The sequence below is a fragment of the Sarcophilus harrisii genome, chromosome 3 (assembly GCF_902635505.1).
Source record: "Sarcophilus harrisii chromosome 3, mSarHar1.11, whole genome shotgun sequence".
Classification (NCBI taxonomy): domain Eukaryota; kingdom Metazoa; phylum Chordata; class Mammalia; order Dasyuromorphia; family Dasyuridae; genus Sarcophilus; species Sarcophilus harrisii.
Window position 1 is genome coordinate 40524967 of NC_045428.1, and position 23949 is coordinate 40548915.

Sequence of the window (23949 nt, forward strand, 5' to 3'; positions counted from 1 at the left end):
AGTGCTTCACAAATGTAGGTTATTTGTTTTAATATTAGCAATATGCTAGTTGCTGTAGAGTTCTAGGAAATATTGAGATAACTGGAGTTCCCTTTTGCAATTACTGCATTTCTCTGTGCTAGGCTTATGATCAGTTTCCTAAGCTCCTTAAACTTATTTTGGGTGTTCTATATATTGAGGTGACAATATTTCTGTCTGCCTTTACTGTGGGTAGTCAGCTTCTTTAGAACATTTTCAACTATATGGCCACAAGGTGGTGCTATGCTGTCGTTGAGTAAGAAATAAATACAAAAATTTAATAGAATTGAAGAAGATTGGAATAGAATCATAGAACTGAAAAAGAACTTCAGAAGTCCTATTCATTGATTTGGAAAGATTTCCTGCTCTTTCCTGGACAGCTCAGAAGTTCTCCTGTATTTAATATTTTTTTTTCTTACTCAACCACTTGAAAAACCTTCACTATTTGGAACTTCTTTCTTGTTTCTAGCCTACATAGTTTATATACCACAAATAAATCCGTTGTTCTGTAAAACTAAGTGTGAAGTTGCTTAGGACTCAGTGATGACATCCTACAATACAATGCTTGTTATTCATTTTTGTTGTTATTGTTCAGTCATTTTCAGTTGTGTCCAATTCTTTGTGACATCTTTTTGAGGTTTTCTTAGCAAAGATACTTGAATATCTTGCCATTTCCTTCTCCAACTCATTTTACAGATAAGGAAACTTAGGCAAATAGGGTTAAGTGATTTGCCCAGGGTCACTCAGTTAGTAGGTATATAAGACCATATTTGAACTCAGGAAGAGTCTGTTTGACTCCAGGCCCAGCACTCAGTCCACTGTACCTCTATTTTATTTTCTATTATTTAACTTCTGCAGAAGGAAGTTCAACATCTCTGGTTCCCAAAATGCCACTAGACAACTTCTTCATTTTTCAGCTAAACTCCTTGAAAAGCCTATCTATATTTGATGTTTCTACTCCCTTCCCCCTAATTCTCTTTTAAATCTTCTATAATCTGGTTTCTGGCTTCATTTTTCAACCAAAACTGCTCTCTTCAAAATTACCTATATCTCTTAATTGCCAAATCAAATTACTTTTTCTCAATCCTCATCTGTAGAATTTTAGCATCAGTCACTATCACCATCCCCAATTGTACCTTGCCTTCCAGGATTACTTTCCATCCACTCTGGATAAATTATGTATATCTTTCCTTTGCTCTTTGCTTCTTCCCTCCCTCCTTTCCTCCCTCCCTTCTTCCCGCTCTCCTTCCCTCCTCCCTTCTTCCCTCCCTCCTTTCCTCCCTTCCTTCTTCCCTCCCTTTCTTCCTCCTTCCCTCCCTCCCTCCCTTCTTTCCTTCCTTCCTTCCTTCCTTTCTCTCCCTCTCCTCCTTCTGGCCACATAGGGAACTATACCTTTACCTGTGAGTGCTTGACCCAAAAAAATATAAATTTTCATCACTGATACCTAACTAGAGATCTTGGTGTTTCCAGACTAGATTTATTTTTTAAGTACCATGTTTTAAACCCAAATCACTTAGGCTTTCGTTGATTGGTCAACAATAGGTGCCAAACTAAACCTCACTAGATCATTATTTGGGTTCTGATGACTCAGAATTAGTGTAAATGGCAGTTGTTTCTGTTTTGGCTAGAAATCCTGAAGATCTTCTCCTTCCAGATAGATTTTTGTTTTGACTAAGTAAAAAGAGGTCATTCTTTGTCTCATTTTTACCTAGCCTTATTCACTGAATGGGCATTGCCTCAGACAAACTGAGGTGTTTGGGAAGGACCTTAGTTTAAAAAGGCCAAAGCCTCGCACTGCATTCAGGGTCATCTCCAGTTGTCCTGATCTCTATCTGGCCACTGGACCCAGATGACTCTATTTGGAGAAGAGAAAGTAAGGCTGGGGACTTTGCACCTCCACTTCCCCCCAACTTAAATCCAACTCACTGATATCATGCTCACCTTCCAGAACAAATGGACAAACAACATATATACTGTAAGATCTATTTATTTACATGTCTCCCTCATTAGAATGTGAACTTCTGAAGGGTAGGGGCTGCTTTTGCTTTTTTTTTGGACTTCAAATATTTAGTATAGGGACAAACACATAGAAAGTGCTTAATAAATAATGGTTGACTGACTGCCTATAAAATGAGGTAGTCAGATGACATGATTTTCAAGGTCTCCAACTTAAATCTATGGTACTGGAAATAGATTTTCTGGTTTGTTACTTATACTCATTAATCTGTTTCTCCCTTCAGCCAATTGTTGCCTTTTTTTTTTTTTTTTTTTTTTTTTTTTTTTGCTGAGGCAATTGGGGTTAAGCAACTTTCCCAGGGTCACAGAGCCAGGAAGTGTTAAGTGTCTGGGCCAGATTTGAACTCAGTTCCTCCTGACTTCAGGGCTGATGCTCCATCCACCGCATCACTTAGCTGCCCCTCAATTGTTGCTTTAAGAGAAGAGTATATAATTCAATTCAGCTCAATTTAATAAACATTTATTAAATTCCAACTGTGTACAAGGCTCTGTGCTAGGATCAGGGAGTAGAAAGAAGAAAAACAGACTTTATATAAATGCACATAAAAGATACACTTTTTAAAAAACTTTTTCTACCTTACATCAAAAAAAGAGAACAACATCAACTAGTATGTTCATGTCACAAACTCAAGAGCCAGCAAAAGCACTGTCTTTGTGTTCTTGGCAGAGTTCAAAAGAACATGAATCTAGAGCTGAAAGGAATTGAATCCAACCCCCTTTTCGCACCGGAGGAAATTGAGGTCCAGAGAGGTCATAGATTCATGGATGTGGAGATGGAAGGCACTCGAGGCCAGAAGATTAATTCTCCCACTTTATGGATGAGAAAACGGAAGCTCAGAGTGGGAAAATATCTTGATAACGTCAAAGACAAAAAAGAAAGTCTAACTTTTGGCCAAGGAGGCCACATCATCCAAGCAAATGAAACACTAACAAATAGCCACCAGTGTAGGCCCCTTCAACCACCAGCTGTGTGATTGACAGGCACAAAGGCTTGCTCCATTTCAGAAAATATTTTGTTATTTTGGTGCTCTTGTTTCTTACAGGGGAAACCAATAAATGCTCTTCAGTAATCAATTAAATATTGTCACACATACTCCTCCTCACTCCTCTCATCTTCCCCCACCCTCATCAAATCATGAATATTTTTTCTCTCTTCTACTGAATATTGGCCTGGATAAAATTGGGAAATGTTGGGGTTTCAGACCAGAGCAATGAACATTACATTAAAAAAAATTAGGGAAGTCTCTAAAGTCTTGGAGATGACTAAGGAATTCCAAACTCTTTCATTTCTTTCAGAAATTCCTTATATCAATTAGATCCTCTGGTATCCCATTGATTTTTTCCTCAGACGAATTCCGCAGAAAACCAAGATCACAATGCAGAGAGGAATGACGATCAAAACGATCATTGGAACCATAATTGCGTAGTCAGACGTGCATTCATTCACTAAAAGAAGAGACAGATACAGGATTGTAGTCAAAGAGTAAGACTGTGACAACTTAAATTTTCCATATTACAAGGAGTCCTCTGTGGACTTGCCCTGCAAAGAAGGATCTCAAATATTATTGAAAATAATTTATGTCACTAGATGGGTAGCATTTTGAAAACACGAAATCGCCCATGTTTTCTACTTATAATAATATTTAGATTTTAATGATTTTTTCCCTCTCTTTCAATGAACCAAAAACGTTACAAAGCAGTCCTGAGTTAAGGGTTTGATTGTTGTTGTTGTTGTTGTTGTTGTTTTTGGGTAGGAGAGGTCAGGTTAAGAGAGGGAGAGTGTCATCTGTATGGAGAACTCCCATATAGAACTTTCCTTGACCATTGAGTAACCTGTCTATAACTTTTAGTCTTAGAAAGTTGATTAGAGCACTAAGAGATTAGGTGACTTGCCTAGTCACACAGTTAATCCAGAGCAGAAACAGAACTTGAATCCTGTTCTCCCAGATTCCCTCTAACCATTATGTTTCACTGTCATGTATTTATGAAAGCTAAAAAAGAGGATGTTAGCCAACTTGGGAAAGCTGTATTTTACTTTATTCCACTGTGCTGTGATTCATAATTTAAAAATTAATCTATTTATCTTGAAGAAAGATACCTGCTTTTAACAGCATCATTGTGTTCTTTCCTTCCAAATCATTTTGAATACACAGCATTGTGAATACACAAATAACAGAATCACAGAGCTAGAAAGAAAACTTTAAAGTTTATTTTAGTCTAGCACCAAAGATCCTTCTCTTTATGTATGTGTCTGGTGAAAATGAGGATCCTGTTTTAGAAAAAATAGTTTTAAATGCATATAAAATGCATAGGATTATAAAACCACTATTCATTTTTTCCCATCCAAGTTCCCAAAGTCCAAATGAATCGATGGATCTCAGGTTATGAGTCCTTCTTGGTTCAAACCTTTTCTCTGAGTAGAAAAACCCTTTCCCCACAGTACTCATTAGAATCTATTACTATCCCCTGGCAACAGACACTAAAAGCTTAGTCAGCATTGAGAGAAGGTAGTAGGAGTTCAGGTCAAAAAGCTCTATATCATTAGAAAAAATAATAGAATGAGAGAATGAATTGGAAGCATGTGCATGACAGAAAAGTTAACAGAGAGCTGGAGACCTGAGAAATAAGCATCAATCAGCAAGAACTATTGCCAAGCTTCTTAGGACTTAGATCTAATGGGCAACTTCTGGCCACTGAGCAGAGGGTAAGAAGTCATCTTTCTCTTTTGACAGATGTCAAGGCCATTAGTTACTTGAATGCCTTCATGACCTAGTAGAATATGCTTCTTATCCTTGTATCATTCTGGCACAGAATCTTGTGCCCACTTGGCACAACTCCCATACCATCATATTCCTCATTGCACAGCTCCATTGGCATCAGAGCACAACTTCAAAGCCAGGAACCTGCCCAAAGGCAGAATCCAAAAGAGATGGAGAGCCGGGCTCACCCCCTTCATATAAGCTGTGATTTGACACGTCTAATAAAAATGCTTCCAAACTCTAGTTCCATTCTTCACTGCTTACTAAGAACTCTTCCATGATCTCTTTTAACTCCAAGTACAATTTAAGAAACATTTAGCTAATGAAAAGAATAAAATCATTTTTCCAAATTTAGAATTTAGAGCTGGAAGGAACCTTAGAGATCATCTAATCCAACCTTATCTCTTTATAGGGGAAGCTAATGATTTTATGATAATGAATATTAAATCATATTCATGATTATGAGAAAGAGAAATGGAAAACCAACAGATCTAATTCACTTTATGTTCTGGACTTCCAATTCCATTGCATTATTCTAGGTATCCCATTTAATCAACAAAATTTTGGTCTAGTTAGGAAAGATTAGCTTTGCTTTGGGATACTACACCAAAATGAGCAATAGCTTTATTCATACTGGGACGGGACACATGGACAATGTATCACAAAGGCGAGTTTAGTATTCTCTGACCTTTCAAACATGATAACATGGAAACTTCAGATGAATGTGGGGCTCTTCCAGTGAAATTGGGCAGGTTTCTGAGCCCCATTCCTCATCCTGAAAGTCCATGATAATTTTAGAGCTTTGAGACTTCAAAGGCCACGTATACCTTCATTTATAAATGAGGAAACTGAGGCCTTGGGATGTTAAGTGACTAGGTCATACTGACATTGGTAGTAATTTTCTGAGCTCAGATTTGACTTTAAAATTGATCTTCTGACTCCTGAGCCATCATTCTTTCTATTGTTTCCTCCGTTGAGCATTCTGTCAGTCTTGAGTTACTTTGGGAAATCTGGTTGGCCAATGATTGAGAAGAGTTGTAATGGATTTCCAGGGTATGCAATCATTAGTAACCCAATGTGGGATTTCTTGACATTTTAGAGGGGCTATGATAGTATCAAGGCCTTCTGGAGGTTTCAGACTCTATTTCATTCCTGATACTTTCAAGAAATTTAGGGAATTGAAATTCTCCCAAATAACAACTAAAAACATCTGCAACAACAGAAGTTCCTAATTTTTATGAATGTCATAAGATAAATTATGAATTGTGTCTTTTGTGGGGGGGGAAGTCTTGGTCTTTAAAAACAGTTGAAAAAATATTTTTAATATGTAGAATCTCATTTTTCCTTTTCTTTGTAGGATTTATGGTGGTTTGAAAAAAATAGTTATTGTATTAAATAGTTTTAAGAAGTTGCCTGAGGCTCAGAGGGATTACGTGACTTGCCTTTAGCTAAGTGTCAGTGATCAATTTTGAACCCAGAAATTCTCAACTCCAAATAATTCACTCTGTCCACTATATTCTCTGTTGCCTCAAAATTCTAGGTCATCATATTTAAATATAGCCTGTTTTGCAGGAAAAGGTAGGTTGTCTCCTAGAACAAAACAGTTTTCCCTTTATTTTGGATATATTTTGTGACAAGAATCATTGCTTTATAATTCTTAAAATATTTGTGTGTGTGAGTGAGTGAGTGAGACAGAAAGAGAAAGAGAGTGAGAGCGTGAGAAAATGAGAGAGAGAACAAGAGAGAGGGGGAGAGAGAGAGAGAGAGAGAGAGAGAGAGAGAGAGAGAGAGAGAGAGAGAGAGAACCCTCAGGAAGGCAGTTTTAATTCTGAAACTTCTAATAATGTTTTAATGTTTTACAAAAGAAAAAAAGAAGTATACCCAAACTATCCCAAAATATAGAAGAAGAAATTTGGAAGCAGGGACAAGTGATATACCAGAAACAGATGAACAGAATGGAAAAAGAATTGAGAGAACAGAAAATAAATGAATCCTGAAGTGAAAAGTAAAGGTGTAGAAATTTTAAAGTCATTTCTTGCAAAATTTGTCAATTTTCCAACTGAATCATAATCTGAAGTTGGATTTTGGTCCTGAATCTAGCAGTTTTAAAAAATTTCTGATTTAAGGCCTGGAGAGACTTACACGAACTGATGCTGAGTGAAATGAGCAGGACCAGGAGGTCATTATATACTTCAACAATACTATATGATGACCAGTTCTGATGGACCAGGCCATCCTCAGCAACGAGATCAACCAAATCATTTCCAATGGAGCAGTAATGAACTGCACCAGCTATGCCCAGAAAAAGAACTCTGGGAGATGACTAAAAACCATTACATTGAATTCCCAATCCCTATATTTATGCACACCTGCATTTTTGATTTCCTTCACAAGCTAATTGTACAATATCTCAGAGTCTGATTCTTTTTGTACAGCAAAATAACGTTTTGGTCATGTATACTTATTGTGTATCTAATTTATATTTTAATATATTTAACATCTACTGGTCATCCTGCCATCTAGGGGAGGGGGTGGGGGGGTAAGAGGTGAAGGGTTGGAACAAGAGGTTTGGCAATTGTTAATGCTCTAAAGTTACCCATGTATATATCCTGTAAATAAAAGGCTATTAAATTAAAAAAAAAAAGAAAAAAAATAAATAGCAATAATAATAATAAATAAATAAAATAAAATAAATTTCTGATCTAAGTGCAATCATTTTCTTAATAAACATAAGAAGACTCAGATTAGCTATGAAAAATGCAAGAAGCATCTGCACAGTTTGAGAACAGGTCTCCTAAATTTTAAGAAGTTTTCTTCCTTTTCTAAGTGCCCAGATCATTCATGGCTTACTTTGCTCCCTGCTCTTTATTGAGCTGTCCAGACTCTTCTCCTTTACAGAAATGAGAGATTCACAAGTCAGAGTGAGTAAGCTGTAGGGGACACTCCTGTCCCAGCTGCCCCCCCCTCACTCCTCTGAACCCGGAAAAATTCTGCTGACATAGCTGTGAACCAGCCTCATCCCAGACCGTCCTGATGGAACTGTTAGGGGGGAAAGAGTCAATTCTGTCATTAGACTGAGCTAGCGGAATGCAATGGCCAAGGCTATTGAACTTTCTACGCACATTTTGTAGAAGGGAGGTGCTTTTAGATGCGTTCATATCCATTGCCGGGCCGCTTCCTGGCAACCAGGCATGCAGTAAGCAAAACCCCAAATAATCCTGCGATACTCAGGCCCACAGCCACAGGGATTGCTCTCCTGTTTTTATCACTGAAGCATTCATCCGCTGCAATTGAAGTTAGAGTGAGAAATATTACAGCCGTGGAGGGGCAGCCAGGAGGAATTGATGAATATACATATCAGGATATTGAAGGGGAGAAAAGCTTAGTGAGTTTTTCAGTCAGATGGTCAGGAATAGCATAAAATGAGGTAGCAATCTACTTCCAAACCACCACCTCCCCCACCCTGAAAAAATCCTGTATACTGTATTTCAAGGCATCATAAATGAAAAAGTGGTCAAGTTTACTAGAATGAGAGAGTAAAATGAAAATCAAAAGAATTCACCAGTTACATCTTGAAAGATAACTCAAAATGAAAACTTCCAGGAATATCAAAATTTCAAAATCCTGAATCATTTTGTGATTATTGTTGGTTACCTTGTTGGTTAAAATCAAAGCAGAATTTGGATGGAAAAGAAATAACTATGGTGGAATAGTATTGTGCAATAAGAATGATGAACAGGATTTCAGAAAAGCCTGGAAAGACTTGTATGAACTGATGCAAAATGAAATGAACAGAATCCGAAAAATACTATATACAGTATAAGCAACATTGTGTGATGGTCAACTATGAATGACTCAGGTCTTCTCAGCAACACAATAATCTAAGACAAGTACAAAAGATTCACAAAGGAGAATGCTTTCCACAACCAGATAAAGAACTGATGGACTCTGAATGCAGATGGAAATATATTTTTTTCACTTACTTTATTCTTTTTCATAGTCCCCTCCCCTTTTGATCTGTTTCTCTTTCACAATTGTGACTAATATGGGAACATGTTTTACATGGTACATGATGTATAATCTATAAATTGCCTACCATTTTCAAAAGAGGGGAAGTGAGGGAAGGAGAAAAAAATTAGAACTCAGAATCTTATAGAAATGAATGTTAAAAATTGTCTTGATGTGATTGGAGGGGAAATAAAATTAAAAAAAAAGAAAGAAAGAAAGAAATGACTATGAGAAAGTCCTCTTTAAGGCTGGTAATGGAGATCTGCTAATAGTTAAGAAGAATGGTTTCCCAAAATGGCTTACTGTTGTTCTGAGTTATCAGTTCTCCCTTTAATGGAGATTTACAGTTCTAATAATCAGAACAAGATAGGTTCTATAATTGAGATCCTGAATTTTAACTCTTTTTAAGCACAAATTTAAGGTCTGAGTTGAGAAGTTTTGCAAGATCTCAAAGGTGTTCTTCCAATACAGCCAATCCAGAAACAAATAAGTGTTTGTAAATAAGGTTGAGGAATGTGTATGTGTATGTGTGTGTCCATATGCACAAGTGCCCATGTATGTATATACTATTGTCCATGCTTATTTGATCATGTGGATAAAGTAAATAAATGTATGTTTTAAGAGTAAGGCCTTGGCCTTGCTTAATTATATTGTTGATATATATAGGATCAAAGGAAGGGTCCCAGGAAGTTATCCAGTATTATTTCTTCATTTTACAATTGAGAAAACTAAGGCCCAGAGAAGTCAAATGACTTAACAATTGTCACCTAAGTAGTAAAATGCAGAGCCAGGAATTTTTCTATCTTTCTTTTCATTCCATTACATATCCCATTGCACTACACTGCTGTCTTTAAATCATACTTTTCCTATTTTAAATGTCTTTGATTTAGTACAAATAAATGGATATTTTTCTGAGCATGAGTAAGTACCAATGCATGATTTAATTGCATTCCTATTTAATTGCAAAGTCCTATTTAAAATCCTGGTGGTAGTGATAGGGAGGTCTGTATTTGTATTTGAATACACACACACACACACACACACACACACACACGCACGCACACAGTTTCTAGAGTGCCCATTGCTGTGGTTACTTCAGCAATGTTTGAAGTTGCCTCTTGTGTCTCTCCATATAAAGTGTGTGAGTTTTTTGCCCCTTTCTTCCCAACTTACCATTCCCAAAGTGTTCACCATCAAAATCAAAGGCTTGGAGTTGGACATCAGTGGTGTGTAACTGGAGAGAGGATGACAACTTAACACTTTGTTCACTGACACACTTGAAGGAGTATCCCACTTTGGTCTCAAACATTGTCAGCCCATCTTTCCGGCCACTGTAGATGTTCACTGCAAACACCAAGAAGGATCACAAGGTTAGAGCTGGGATGGACTCTAGAGATCATAATGAGAAAACAGGGGTGCAGAGAAGGAAAATGATTTGTCTAAGGTCATGTGCTAACTAGAATAGAACTTGGCCTTGAGCCTGGATCCCTTCGTTCTTTCTCTTCCAATATTCTGCTTCCCTGGGTTGCAAGCATTGGCTTTTTAGTTTTATTAGGTATAGTGAATGACTTTTGCCTCCTCAAAAGGTCACAGTCATCAAAGGGATGAGAAGCCACTCCTTTAATCACCCAATCTGATGTGGAAGAAAACATGGAGGTAACCTGGGTGGTTAGGTGATCTCGTTTCTTGGAGACCCTCTGAAAGTCAGCCATTATGTGGCTGTGGCATTTGGGTGGATTTTTTTTGACACTTTATATTAAAATGAGTAAACCTCATAGGGGAAATCCATCCCCACACACACCACCCAGAATAGAATAAAGAGGAAATAAGAGTTGGTTGAAATTTTTTCATTACTATTTAAAATCCTGGTGGCAGTGCTAGTATGTATACCTGCTTAACACTGTGTGTATCCATATTCATTAATCATACATTATAAACTTTCAGTTTGTCACGCACAAGGATTAAGAACCCTGGACCTACTTTGCAATGCCCCCAGCCACTAGTGCCTTTGCTCTAGAGTTACCTTGTAGCCACTCTGCCTAATTAGAATGCAAGCTCCTTGAAGGCAGGAACTATTTTAGATATTTCTATGTATCCCATGAACTTAATAAATGTTTATTGATTGATGGAGTCATTAATAAAGTTATAAAGAATCATCGAAGGGCCACCAATTCAGTTCAACTATTTATTAAACTACTAATGGCTATAGAGCCCTGTTCTAAGAGCTGAGTCACAAAGTTTAGATAAGACATCAACCCTGTCTTCATGAACTTATAGTATAATAAGGAGATGTGATGGACAACCGGGTGGCACAGTGGACAGAATACTAGGCCTGGAGTCAGGAAGATTCATCTTCCTGGGTTCAGTTCTGGCCTTAGACACTTACTAACTGTCTGACCTTGGGTCACTTGATCCTGTTTATCTCAGTTCCTTATCTGTAAAACCATATGGAGAAATTAATAAAAGTCATTCCAGTATCTTTACTGAGAAAACTACAACTGTGTTCACGAAGAGCTGGGCACACTGAAATGACTGAACAACAAAGGAGATATAATAATATTACAAATAACTATAATATGAATTAATAGATGGCAAAAGCATTAATAAGGTATAAAATTAAATGCCTGAGGGAATTAGTGATGGTAGTGGGGGTAGATTTAATTATATATTAGGAAAGATCAGGGAAGGCTTCATGGAGGAGGGAAAGTGAGCTAAGGGGTGCAGTGGATAGAACACTAAGTCTATAGTAAGAAAGACCTGACTTCAAATTTGACTTCAGACACTTAATAGCTGGATTAAGTTTTTAAGTCTGCCTTAAATGTAAAATGAGAGTTATACTAGTTCCCACCTCACAGGGTTCTTACTCATAGAGGATCTAATGAGATAATCATTGTAAAGCTCATAGCACAGTGCCTGGCACATAAATGCTATATAAACATTAGTTATTATTATTATTTATATGGGCAATAATTCACCAGATGAAGAAGGGGAAGTATGGAATTTTTAAGCATAAGGAACATCATGATCAAAAACACAGAAGTGGGAAAGCACAAGCCATTTTCAGGGACATAGATTAGCATTAGTTTAGTTAGCAGATAGAGGATAGGGAAGTTCAATAAAACAGACTAGAAAGGTGGCAGGTAGTGGATGATCTTGAAGGTTTAGCAAATGGGTTTGAATTTTACTTGAAGGGAAATAGGGAGTTATTGACTTTTTGATTTTGATTTTTATAATTAGAAGAGTAATAATATTCCACATGATACACGTAACTCTACCACCCATCACACTCCATAGCTTGTTGCTACAGCCCTGGAGCTTCTCTCTTCCTCAACTCAGCATCCTGTGTAATCAGAATGTAATCATTCCCTTAACCCTGGCCCAGTGGACCAAACTTTAATAATTAAAGATCATTAGCTAAACTCTTGCCCATGACTATTGTTGACATGAGTCATTTTATGTTATGAAAAGTCTTATTTGCTGGCTAATGTCTAATATGTACATGAGATACCAGCGAGCTCATGCTTACCTAATGATTGTGATATTAGCTTTTGGACTTATGTTGAATTTATCTACCTTATATCCAATAGATCTTTGCCCCACAGCTTTTAGTTCTTAGAGAGAACGTTAGTTACTCTGGGCAGCATAATATCCCTCCTTCCCCCAAAGTGCTGGACTTGAAGTCGAATGTCCAGAGTTGAGATCCTATATAGCTCTTTTTGTCTTCTTTCTCTCACTATCTCCCTACCCACTCCCTCACAAATATTTTACTTACTTGAGGGTGAGACAGTTAAAGAAGCCTCCACTGTTACTATATGGTATGACTGTTTTACCTGTAAAAACAAAATAAAACCCTTTATATTAACTTTTGCATGTTTTCCATTTTATGACAATGACACCCAAGCTTAAATAAATCAGAATTTCTTAGGATTTCAGATACTGAACATCTTTGGTGAGGAAGAAGGAGAGAGCTTGCCAGTGGAACCCTTAATCCACGAAGGGAGAATACTTCAAAGTCAGAGAGTAGATGGTAACCTATGGGTAGGATTTCTTTAACAAAAAAGTGTTTTCTCTTGTAAGTCTGATACCATTAAAGAAACTGGGGATTCAGAGTCAAGTGTCTTGCCTCAGGTCAACCAGACAGTAAACTTAAGCCTTGATCTTTTGACTTTCAATCCAGGAAGTAACTTTGAGAAACAAATCAAGGAAAGGCACTGATTTTGCTTAGGGCAGATGGGGGCTGTTGGTGGGTAGTTAAGGAGAAGCAGAGGAGAGATTGAGGAAGCATGAGAGAGGCTGAGACCTGGAGCAAGATCTTGGGGGAGGGAGGAAGTGCCTTAAGGCAGATTTGTGATAAGAAGAAAAGAGAAAGAAATAGAAGTTCATAATACAGAAATTCTGAGGAATAGAAAATTCTGAGAGAGTTCATATCAGCTGACCTCAATCTTTTCAGTGAAACCAGAGGCCATGTCATCTGCTGAAAATGGGGGCATCTAGGGAACAACAGTGGGTTTGAGGAGGAAACTATGAATTTGGTACAGTTGAAGCAGGGCACCCAAAAAGGGATCCACAAGAAGATTGCAACAGGGTGGTCCAGAGCAGCAGCAGCAGCGGAGGGGCTGCTGAGTTTATTATCCACTGTACAGGTTTTCAAAAGAGAACATCTGGTTAAATTCTCTTCAAGGACCCTCAACCTCTTCTCAAATAGGAGAAATTGATGTGTGTGCTATCCATTGATGTGTATGCTATCCAATCTCACAATGAAGGCACCTCTAGGAATGATGGGCCATTCCTCTGGCTGCACAAGACTACATAGAAGAAAGCAGAAACAGATATTGAACAATTAAGGGGAAATTGAGTAGGTAGAATGCAAAAAGACTCAGAGGCACTGGGGAACACACATCTCCTCCTATGACAGATTTATGGGACACAGGTGGTCGGACGTGGATTACCCAGCTCACCAAAAAATGCATTTATAGCATTCACATTTGTAGGAAGTCCTTTCTCACTTGGAGTGGCAACTCAGGACATGTTTATTTCAGAGTCAACCGAAGGAAAATAGTGGAGTTGTTGTAGTTACTACCCTGCCCTGTGGTCCATGGAACTAAACTTCCCCTTGAAAGTGAGAAATAATAACAACTGACTTATTTTAAGTCTACAAATCAGTATATGTGGATTATATATCTAGAGCAGAAAAGACCTCAGAAGTTATCTAGTCCAACACACATTTTTACAGATGAGGAAACTGAGACCCAGAGAATTAAATGACTTATACAAAGTCAAAAGGAAGTAAGCTTCAGAGACAGGATTTGAATCCAGGTCTTTTGACCCAAGATCTGAGCTTTCTAATGCATTATTAAATAATAGAGAAATGACAGTTATATGATTGCTTGATAATAAACGCTTATTTATTTTAAATTGGCCCAAGAAAAAATTATTTTTTTTATGTGATGTGATTCTGTCACAGAGGAAGTAGGAGGTATACCAGAGGAAATTTAGATAATGTTAAAAAAAGATGTCAGTAAAAGGTGGGGTTTGTTGTTGTTATTTTAAGAAAGGCTCAGTAACCCCACAGATAGGAAGAACTACATTTGACTTTGACTCAGGTCCTAAGCATCAGAAGTAACAATTGAACCCATGTCCTCTGGCTCCTTAGTCAGTGTTCTCTCTGCTTTTCTGCCCTTCCTCCCCAATGTTGTTACTGAAAAATGGTGTACTGAGAATAATGCAGGAATAGCTTAAGGAGATTCCAGGCAATGGGAAGTGAGAGACAAGAGTAAGAAGGAAGAGTGACATGCTTATTCTCCTTTCCAATTTTGCAAAAAGATCGTGACAGTAGGGATCACCTTGTGTCTTTGAAAATCATCTCCTATCAGCCTCCATTAATTGACCAGGTGGACGGCTGGACTAAGAAGACTTGTACGTGGCTGCAGTGACTGAACAGAAGCCAGAATCATGGCCGACATCTAGCCAGGGGCTGGTACAGGACAGTCCCTGACCTCAGGAGGCTCGCTTACACTCACAGGAATGTGTATACATATAAACACAGAGATAGACTAAGGGTAAAGGCAGAATAGCCAATGGTCATCCCGGCTGTGGGAGGAAGCCCAGGTGGGCCAGTCCCTGGCCCTCAGGAGTTTTGAGCTGCCATGGGCTGAGGCAGCTGGATGTCTGGTCTCAATATGAGGGTTCTCTGGGAATGGGGCAGGGAGAGAGGGGTCCTATGTTGTCTCAGGAGGGACAAAACAGCTCAGGACAGGAAGAGAGTGAGCCAAACCTCTTAGGGGATCAGTGCTGGGTTAGCCCCTGTACTTCTGGGCAAGAGAGGGAAACCAGTCTCAAAAGAAAGCAAAAAGCATTCACTTACTACTTGGCCTAGTGGCTCAATCTCCCTGCACCTCAGTTTCTTCTTCTGTAAAATGAGATGGACCCTCTGACCTCTGGGGTTAGGTTTGTTGCACTGCCTTGGACTTGGATTCAGATCTCTGAGGTGTCTCTGAGTTTCATTTGAGAAGTTCCCAGAGGGAGCTTGGATGAGGGAGGATTCTAAACCAGATTAAAGCATAAGTGTGGGGTCCTAACTTTCCATGAAAAACCCCATAGAGGGGGAGAAGGAGAGTGTGCCCAAGAAGGAGAGAGCTCTTTGAGATGAAATGAGGTGGGGAGAGAAAAAGCGACTCAGGAACCTCTGGAGAACATTGCTTTAGAACCAGCAAGAACTTTAGAAACAAGAATCTGAGGTGAGATTCTAGGGGACTCATGAATTTGAATGGGAAAAAAATTATCTTTGTTTTTACTAATTTTTAACTGAAACTTGAATGACTTTCAGTTATTTAAAAACATTGTTCTGAGAAGGGATCCACAGGTTTCACTAGACTTTTGAAAGAGTCTGAGACCAGAAAAAAAAAGAAAAGGGATAATAATACCTAATTTAGACCATTTCACAGATGAGGAGACAGATTCTGGGTGCTGAGATCTGTTTGATAACCACCCCACTTTAGCCCTATTTTTCCACTTTAGGAAACATTAGGGGGACACTCGGGATTATCCAGAAGAGAGTGGGCTCCTTTCTGGAAAGTGAGTTTTGATCATTACAACTTGGTCAGAACAATGGGGCATTGTGGCTTTAGATCTGCTGAAGGCTAGGCTCCAAACCCATGCTGGAGAGTCCTGACATTTTGGAACTGGGTTGGGTGGTTAGTCCCTGCTTGAATTATTCTTAGGAACTCAGGCACTGGACTCACATTGGAATTTTTGAGGGTTTGCTCATTTGTCCAACTTCCTTCTTTAATTCCTTCACAAACCATTTGCCTCTTGAGTCACTTGAGGCTAAGAGCAGCCTAAGAAGCAAACTTCCTTCAGTGAAGGGGACTGAAGAGGAAAGAGAGCAAACAGAAAGTGTGGCAATTTCCTCCGGTCCTCCCCCAAAGGTCTTATCTGTAAAGATTTCAAAGGGTCCCAAGATTTGGCCCCTTGGAAACTTAGGTTGAAGGGTGGGGAGAGCACTACTCTTTGGGTCAAAGCTTTTTGTCTTCCCCTCCCACAACTAATAAAAAGGAAAAAGAATCAAGTTTTCTTACCTTTGTGAAGGTCAAGTTCACAAATCCACCTGGGAAAGTCAGGAGAAGGTTGGATTTCTGGGGGCCACAATTCCCCGATGCTTGAGTCACATTGGGGTCCAGATTGAAGTACATTTGAGATGTAAAATACTAAGCCAGAGAGAAAGAAAGAGAAGCTCAATGAAATGGGAAACAAGATTCAATTTCTTAAGCATCCTGTCTTCCCTCATCTTCCTCTCTCTCCCAAACAAACTGGGTCCCTTGTGGGGAGCCCAGAAGCAAAATCCCGGGGGTCTTCCCTGGGAGTTGCAGCTGTACTGATGCAACAGCAGAGGAGATTTAGAATGGGAAGGACCCTTCGATGTTATTTATCAACTCCAGAGAGTCTTAGGGAGTGTTATGGAACACTTTGGCAGTCTGATGAAATCTATGGCTCCCTTCCCAGAATCACATTCTAGTGCGAGGGCAGCGAAAATAAAAATAGTGAAAATAGATCCCTTGCAATCTATCCAGACTCCTTGGAGATATAGACCCCCCCCCTTCAGATTAAGAATCCCTGACTTAGTCCAATATTCTCAGTTTATAGTTGAAGAAATTGAATTGGGAGTAAATGGCACTGGGAGGATTTGAACTCATATTTTCCATTTCAAAACCAGTATTCTTTCTCTTATTTTCTGTTGCTTCTTTCAAAGTCCAGTATATTCATTAACGGGTAAGGAGTACAAGGGCTAGAATGAAGAACTGAGACAGGAAAGTTTACTAGCTCTGTCACCCTGGGCAAATCACGGAGCAGCTTCAGTTTCCTCATCTGAAAAACAGATAATTATAGTGCTTACTCATAGGCTTGTTGTGGGGATCAGAGGAGTTAACATATATAAAGTGCTTTGCAAGTCTTAAAGCATGAAGTAAATGCTAGCTGCTATTATTACTAGTATTGTCATTGCTGTTGTTATGATGGTTGTTACATGACATCTCAATGCTGCTTACAGAACGAATCCCCCTAGAGCGATTTCACATTTCACCTAATCCCCCATCAATCTGGTGATGAGAAGTTATGAGAAAAATCCAATTTTTGTCAACTAGCTTATAATGGAGGTGCACTGGGAGCTCTTGTGCTGTCAAGCTTTACCTTCTTGTGTAATCCTGCACTTCATTGGATGATAGGGATACTGGTGGAAAGCCAGTCCCTCCTGAGGAGACTAAGATAGACAGATCTGGGTCCCAGGCATCCATACTTTTCCCATTCTGTTACAATGTGAAATTTCAGAACCATGAAAAATCTAACTCATTGGGCTCATCCCTCTCTTAATTAGATGAGGGAGTTGCGAGACTAACCCAGTTGTTATCAGAAGTCCCTGGTCAGCTACCGGCAGACAAGGGACAAGAGTCAAGATCACTGATGGATGGTCCAACATTCTTTCCATTAGACCACACTGTAGGTTTGATTTAATTTAAAGTTAAGGATACATGGATTTAGTTTTCTGGTGTGAAAATGCCCCTCCTCAGGATATTTTGTTCCTCCTTTTACTTACTTTTTGAAACCAATTAGGCCTTTAGTTGAACAGTGCTCCCAAATATTTAACTTAAAAGTATAGTGGAGAGGGCAGCTAGGTAACTCAGTGGATAGAGCACTAGCCCTGAATCAGGAGGATCTGAGTTCAAATTTAGTCTCAGACACTTAACACTTCCTGGCTGTGTGACCCTGGGCAAGTCACTTAACCCCAATTGCCTCAGAGGGGGAAAAAGGCATAGTGAGGGTTTGCAGGGCTTGAAATCAGGGAGAGGGGTTCAAATGTATATGACATTCATTAGCTATAGGACACAACAAGGATGTAAATGGCCCATAACTCTCCAGAAAAAAGACACATTTTGATTAATATTTTCTTTTTCTCTTTAGATCAAAGCTTCTTAGACTGTGGATCATGAACTTATATGGGATCACACAACTGAATGTGGGGTTGTGAAATTATGATTTATTATATTTGATTTGTATACAGATTTTATATATCTATATACCCAAGGTCATATAAAAATTTCTCAGGCAAAAAGGGGCACGAGCAGAAAAAGTTTAAGAAGCCCTGGTGTAAACCATCAAAAAAGCAATAAAATCAAACTTTGGTTTGCAGCTTGCCTATTTTTGAGGAGTAAATGCTCACACAGAAAACTTAATAATTGACTCTTCCCAGTCTTTTGAGCTGGTCCAACCACGTCCCTGGATTCTGGAGCTGCAAGCTCCCATACTGCATTTACTATTTGCCAGGTTATAAATGGAGGGAAATTCTCCTTGATTATATTTTTCTTTATATTACAGATTGCTTGGGAGAGGCCCTTTCAAAGGAAGACAGAACCTCTCATGCCTAATGAAGGACCCCAAACCACCCCCAGCCTTCCCACTCTTCTGTCCCCATCTTACTGTTTTCTTGTCCTCAATGAGCAACTGCACACCCATGTCGGCTCTCAAACAAGCCCTGCTTCCATTGTAAACCAGATAGTTCCCAGTCTGAGGGCCTGACGGCTGGGGAGCAAGGGTGGGTCCCATGGTTGTCTTGGTAGATGAAGTTGTGGCGGTGACGTGGTGTGTGACGGCAGTGGGGAGAGCCCGGGTGGTTTTCCCTTTGGCTGAGGTTGTGCTCCCAGATGTTGCCAGGGAAGTCTGTTTACTGGATGGGGTCATTTGTGTAGTAATTCTTAAGATTGTGGGACCAGCTACTGACTGAAGAGTCATGGTCCTCTGGGTGATGGAGGGGCTCGACCATTCTGGGCTAGAGGTGGTGGGTGAACCAGGAGCAGAAGAAGTACCTGGATTCACAGACGTGGTAGTTTGAGGGGCCGTGATCCTCTGGGTGAAGGAGGGGCTCGACCATTCTGGGCTAGAGGCGGTGGGTGACCCAGGAGCAGAAGAAGTACCTGGATTCACAGACGTGGTAGTTTGAGGGGCCGTGGTCCTCTGGGTGATGGAGGGGCTCGACCATTCTGGGCTAGAGGCGGTGGGTGACCCAGGAGCAGAAGAAGTACCTGGATCCACAGACATGGTAGTTTGAGGGGCTGTGGTCCTCTGGGTGATGGAGGGGCTCGACCATTCTGGGCTAGAGGCGGTGGGTGAACCAGGAGCAGAAGAAGTACCTGGATTCACAGACGTGGTAGTTTGGGGGGCCGTGGTCCTCTGGGTGATGGAGGGGCTCGACCATCCTGGGCTAGAGGTGGTGGGTGACCCAGGAGCAGAAGAAGTACCTGGATTCACAGACGTGGTAGTTTGAGGGGCCGTGGTCCTCTGGGTGATGGAGGGGCTCGACCATTCTGGGCTAGAGGTGGTGGGTGACCCAGGAGCAGAAGAAGTACCTGGATTCACAGACGTGGTAGTTTGGGGGGCCGTGGTCCTCTGGGTGATGGAGGGGCTTGACCATCCTGGGTTAGAAGTGGTGGGTGACTCAGGAGCAGAAGAAGTACCTGGATTCACAGATGTGGTAGTTTGAGGGGCTGTGGTCCTCTGGGTGATGGAGGGGCTTGACCATCCTGGACTAGGGGTGGTGGGTGACCCAGCAGGAGCGGGAGTGTCTGTACCCTTGGGGGCTGTGGTGTGGGTTCTGTCTTGTTGGACCTCTGTGGTGACATCAGGGAGGGTTGCTGGCCCAGCTGGCCATGTGCTTGCCCCCATGGACTGGGTGGCTGTGGACACTGTTTTCAGGCTTTCCTGGGGTGTTTGCCAGCTGGAGGCAGAGGTGTGGCCTTCTGCTGCTCCCGTTTGGAGAGGGTCATGGGGGGCATGGCTGGTTGGGTTTATGAGGGAAGTTTCTGTGGCGACTTGGACAGATATCCTGGGGAATCCTCTGACATCGACCAGTTTCCAATTTATTATACCGCTGTAGTAACTCAGAATTGCTGCAAGTAAGGAAACAGATGGGTTAGAAGTGGATCCCTGATCTGGGGCTAAGCATCTGATCCAATCATTTCATTTTACAGTTCGGTAAACTGAGGCCCACAGAGGCTACGTACCTTACCATGGGTAACCTAGATTGGAATTCAGACTTGTTATTCTAAATTTAGTGTTTTTTTCCCATGGCATTGTTATGTGATTTTTTTTTCACCATCACTAAACATTTTTTAATAAAATGCTTTATATTATATATTATATATAAATAAAAAATTGTTTTATAACAATAATTTGGCTAAATTTTGAAGTCTTGGACTCTCCCCTTTCTCCCTTCCCCAACAGTAACTTTCTCCACAGCACACCTGAAACTTGAACCTGGAATATGGCCCACAAACACTGCTATCTGTGTCACTTATTGAACAGATGGACCAACGTAAGCTCTATGGACAGTGGGACCAGCAGGAAGAGATAAACTGCTGAGGTGCTGAGTCCTTTGTCAAGAATCCGAGCCTTAATTATACGCCTATTCTTTTTTTTTTTTTTTAATATATTTTATTTTATTTTTATTTAATAGCCTTTTATTTACAGGATATATACATGGGTAACTTTACAGGATTAACAATTGCCAAACCTCTTGTTCCAATTTTTCACCTCTTACCCCCCCCCCAACCCCTCCCCTAGATGGCAGGATGACCAGTAGATTATACGCCTATTCTTGAGGAAAACCAGATGCTCGGATAACGATTTCCTGGAAGACACTCTGGGAAGATGGGGGATATTCTTAATAAATTCATTGCCTCTGGTAGATGAGCAAGAGGGGAATGTTGGTTGGAAGCACCAGCATTATGTGCATCTGAGAGAAGAGGAAGCTGTGGCTCAGAGGTTAAATGATTTCTCAGGATCTTGTAGGTAGTCCTTGGCTGGTGGGCCCTCTATCAGGGTGCCAGCCAGCCTGGGCACCCACGTCAAGTCAAGTCAACAAGCATTCATTAAGCACCTACTGTGTGCCAGACAGTGGGCTAAGTGGTGGGGATGTACAGATCTGAAAAGCACTTATTTTCCTTCTCCTCCTCTTCCTCCCTCTCCCTCCTTTGCTCCTTCTCTCTCTCTCTCTCTCTCTCTCTCTCTCTCTCTCTCTCTCTCTCTCTCTTTCTCTCTCTCTCTCTCTCCCCCTTCCTCTCTCTCTTACATACTATACACGATATATATATATATATATATATATATATATATATATATATATATATTAGAGAGAGACAGAAAGACAGAGACAGACAGACAGAGAGACAAAGAGAGAGACAAAGAGACACAGAGAGACAGAGACAGAGAGAAACAGAGAGACAGACAGACAGAGAGAGACAGAGAGAGAGAGAGCTATGTATGGAGGAATTTTCCACTATTAAGATTCTCCACACTGATGAAATCTCAGGCCATAAGAGCTGAAATGGACCTTGGAAACCTTAGACTCATTTACAGATGCAGAAACTGAGGATCAGAGGAGAATCTTCAGTTCACAAGCTTGTAGATGCAGAGCTAGAAAGTACATTCAAAGCCCCCTAGTCCAATGTGGTTATTTTACAGATGAGAAACAGACCCAGAGAGGTTAGTGCCCAAATCACTCACCCATGTAGCTAAGTGGCAGATCATAGTTTCAGATCTGAGAGGGACCTGAAGGATCAGTTAATCCAACCCTCATTTCACAGATGGGAAAACTGAGGACCAAAGAAATTAGCTCATTTGCCCAGGGTCCCCCAAATGGTAAAGATAAGTAGTAAGTGATTAAACTGGATTAACTGATTAGTAAATTAGATTCAGAACAATAACCTTTTTTTTCCCAGAGCACTTCCCCATCTCCAAACCACCCACTCAACAAACTCAACTGCTGTCTATTTCTTTGCTACCAAGACTTTTAACCTAAAGTTTTGGGGAAATGACAAAAAGAAGGGGCTGAAGAATGCCAAAGGTCCCAGGCCCAGGCTAACTTCTCCGACCCCCTGATCCCCCTCTTCTCAACCAGACGGCCCGTTAAGCTGTCCTGGACCCATTTCATGTGGCACCATTTCTGTCTGTAGAATTAGCCAAATAGTACCTGCTCTGTCTAACTTACAGGGTTGTCGGGGAAGAAAACAGGAGGAAACACAAGAAAATGCAAGGAGAAAACTCTCAGGGCTCCAGGGCATCATTCCGGAAAGGCAGAGATCTTAACAGAGGCTCTGAGTCAGTGATATGATTGTGCAAATCAAGCCATAAAGGGCAGTTGAGAGTGATTTGGAAGGGACTCTTACTGCAGAGGAGTTACCAAAACCTGGACTTGCCCTGCCTTCCTTCCCATCCTAGCCAGCCATGCTGTTGTCCCCCAGGCCGCCCACCCACTGCCTTTCCCCTGCACCGAGACAGTCATCAAATCAACAGGGCCATTACTTCCAGAAATAGCCCTTTGGGCCATCTGCTCCCCGCGTCTGGGACTCCCAGCTTCCTTCTCTGGCCACTCCCTGCCACATGGCAAGCTCCCTGGGCATCTGTAACCAGGCCCTGCCCTTAGCGCCTAATAAAAACTCCCCAAAGTCCCGCAGCAGAGCCGGGGGCCTTCTGAATCAAAGCAGAAGCAGCCCTTCCGCCCTATTAGTGACTGTCTCTGCAGTTCTCATTGAGAGGCAGAAGGGAGAGTCAGGTCATCTCCAAGTCCAGCCCTCCTTTATGGATGAGAACCAGACTTCCATGAGGTCACAGAAGCTGGGATCTGGCCCCGAGGCCTCTCCTTCCAAAATCAGTGGCTTTGTCCCATTGAGCCCTCTTGCCCCCAGCAAAAGCAGGAGTGAGCAGGAGAATGTCTGAATCACCTATTTTGTGTATATATATATATATATATATGTTTTATATATAATACACATTATATTATATATGTTACAAATATATATAATTATATTACATGTATATGTGTATGTATATTATAATTCTGTATATATATATATATATGTATATATATATATATGTATATATATATATACATATATATATATATATGTTCTTGGGGTTTATGTAACTCACCGGCAGAGAAGGTGAGCACTATCAGCACTGCCAATGCCTTCTTCATGACTGCCTGGGCCGGTCCTGGATGGCTGCAGAGAAGGTTCACTGCTTCTCTCTCTACTAGGCTTCCTCTAGTTAAACACTTTAAAGCACACACATTGTGTTCCTGAGAATCACGTGAGCTTGAGGAGGAAGAGGCCGAGTTAGTCCTAGGGGTTTGTAGTGGCTGATGAAAGTGAAAGAGGCCCCTGGATTTTTCTAGGGCCGCCTCTTAAATTAGAAACCACAGCCAGTGGGGTCAAGGACCTCTCCATGGCCTTGGGGACAGAACCTGCTTTTCATCAAGGCTTTTAGTGTTTGCCAAGGATGAAGACTCATGGCTGCCAGAGACTCAAGCACCTGAGCTAAGCACTTGGTTGCAAGAGCTAGACGGGGGCCCCACCGGCTTCCTTCTCAGAGGCCCCCCTCTTCTTCAAGGCCCTTATCATAGACCTCCGTCCTCCTGGAGGACGTTGGGAGCTAGAACAGGGGCAGGAGTGCTCCCAGGGGGAGGAGCCATTGCTCCTTAGTGACATCCCACGATCTTGGGTGAGACATCTAGACCAACCAAGTCCCAGCTTCTTCCTCATAAAAATGGAGAAAGCATCAATGACTTAACACACGGCATTTTCAGCAGGAAGAAGGAACCCTA

General features: G+C 40.8%; 1 protein-coding gene across 5 annotated transcripts; it reads right to left on the bottom strand.

The window, feature by feature from the left end:
- Nucleotides 1–2478: 2478 nt before the first annotated feature.
- Nucleotides 2479–23494, bottom strand: LAMP3 (lysosomal associated membrane protein 3). 5 transcript variants are annotated; one of them, XM_023500748.2, is made up of 8 exons: nucleotides 23277–23494; nucleotides 18771–20236; nucleotides 17130–17165; nucleotides 16379–16507; nucleotides 12574–12631; nucleotides 9975–10145; nucleotides 7916–8077; nucleotides 2479–3480 (listed from the first exon to the last, which is right to left on the bottom strand). In XM_023500748.2, exons 1-7 carry the CDS (start codon nucleotides 23320–23322, stop codon nucleotides 7938–7940), a joined length of 2046 nt encoding a protein of 681 aa, XP_023356516.2. In that variant the 5' UTR covers nucleotides 23323–23494; the 3' UTR covers nucleotides 2479–3480; nucleotides 7916–7937. The 5 variants fall into 5 exon arrangements, with proteins under 5 accessions (XP_023356516.2, XP_031813602.1, XP_012401943.2 ...); XM_031957742.1 differs by having other exon boundaries at nucleotides 17118–17165; XM_012546489.3 differs by lacking the exon at nucleotides 17130–17165.
- Nucleotides 23495–23949: the final 455 nt, after the last annotated feature.

Bases quoted from the DNA above. Each gene is read 5' to 3' on its own strand.
- LAMP3 (XM_031957742.1), bottom strand. From the start codon at position 23,322: ATGAAGAAGGCATTGGCAGTGCTGATAGTGCTCACCTTCTCTGCCG. The intron at 20,237-23,276 runs GTGAGTTACATA...CCTTACTTGCAG, and splicing joins AGTGCTCACCTTCTCTGCCG to CAATTCTGAGTTACTACAGC. The intron at 16,508-17,117 runs GTAAACTTTCCT...TCTCTGGCTTAG, and splicing joins TGCCCAGGGTGACAGAGCTA to TATTTTACATCTCAAATGTA.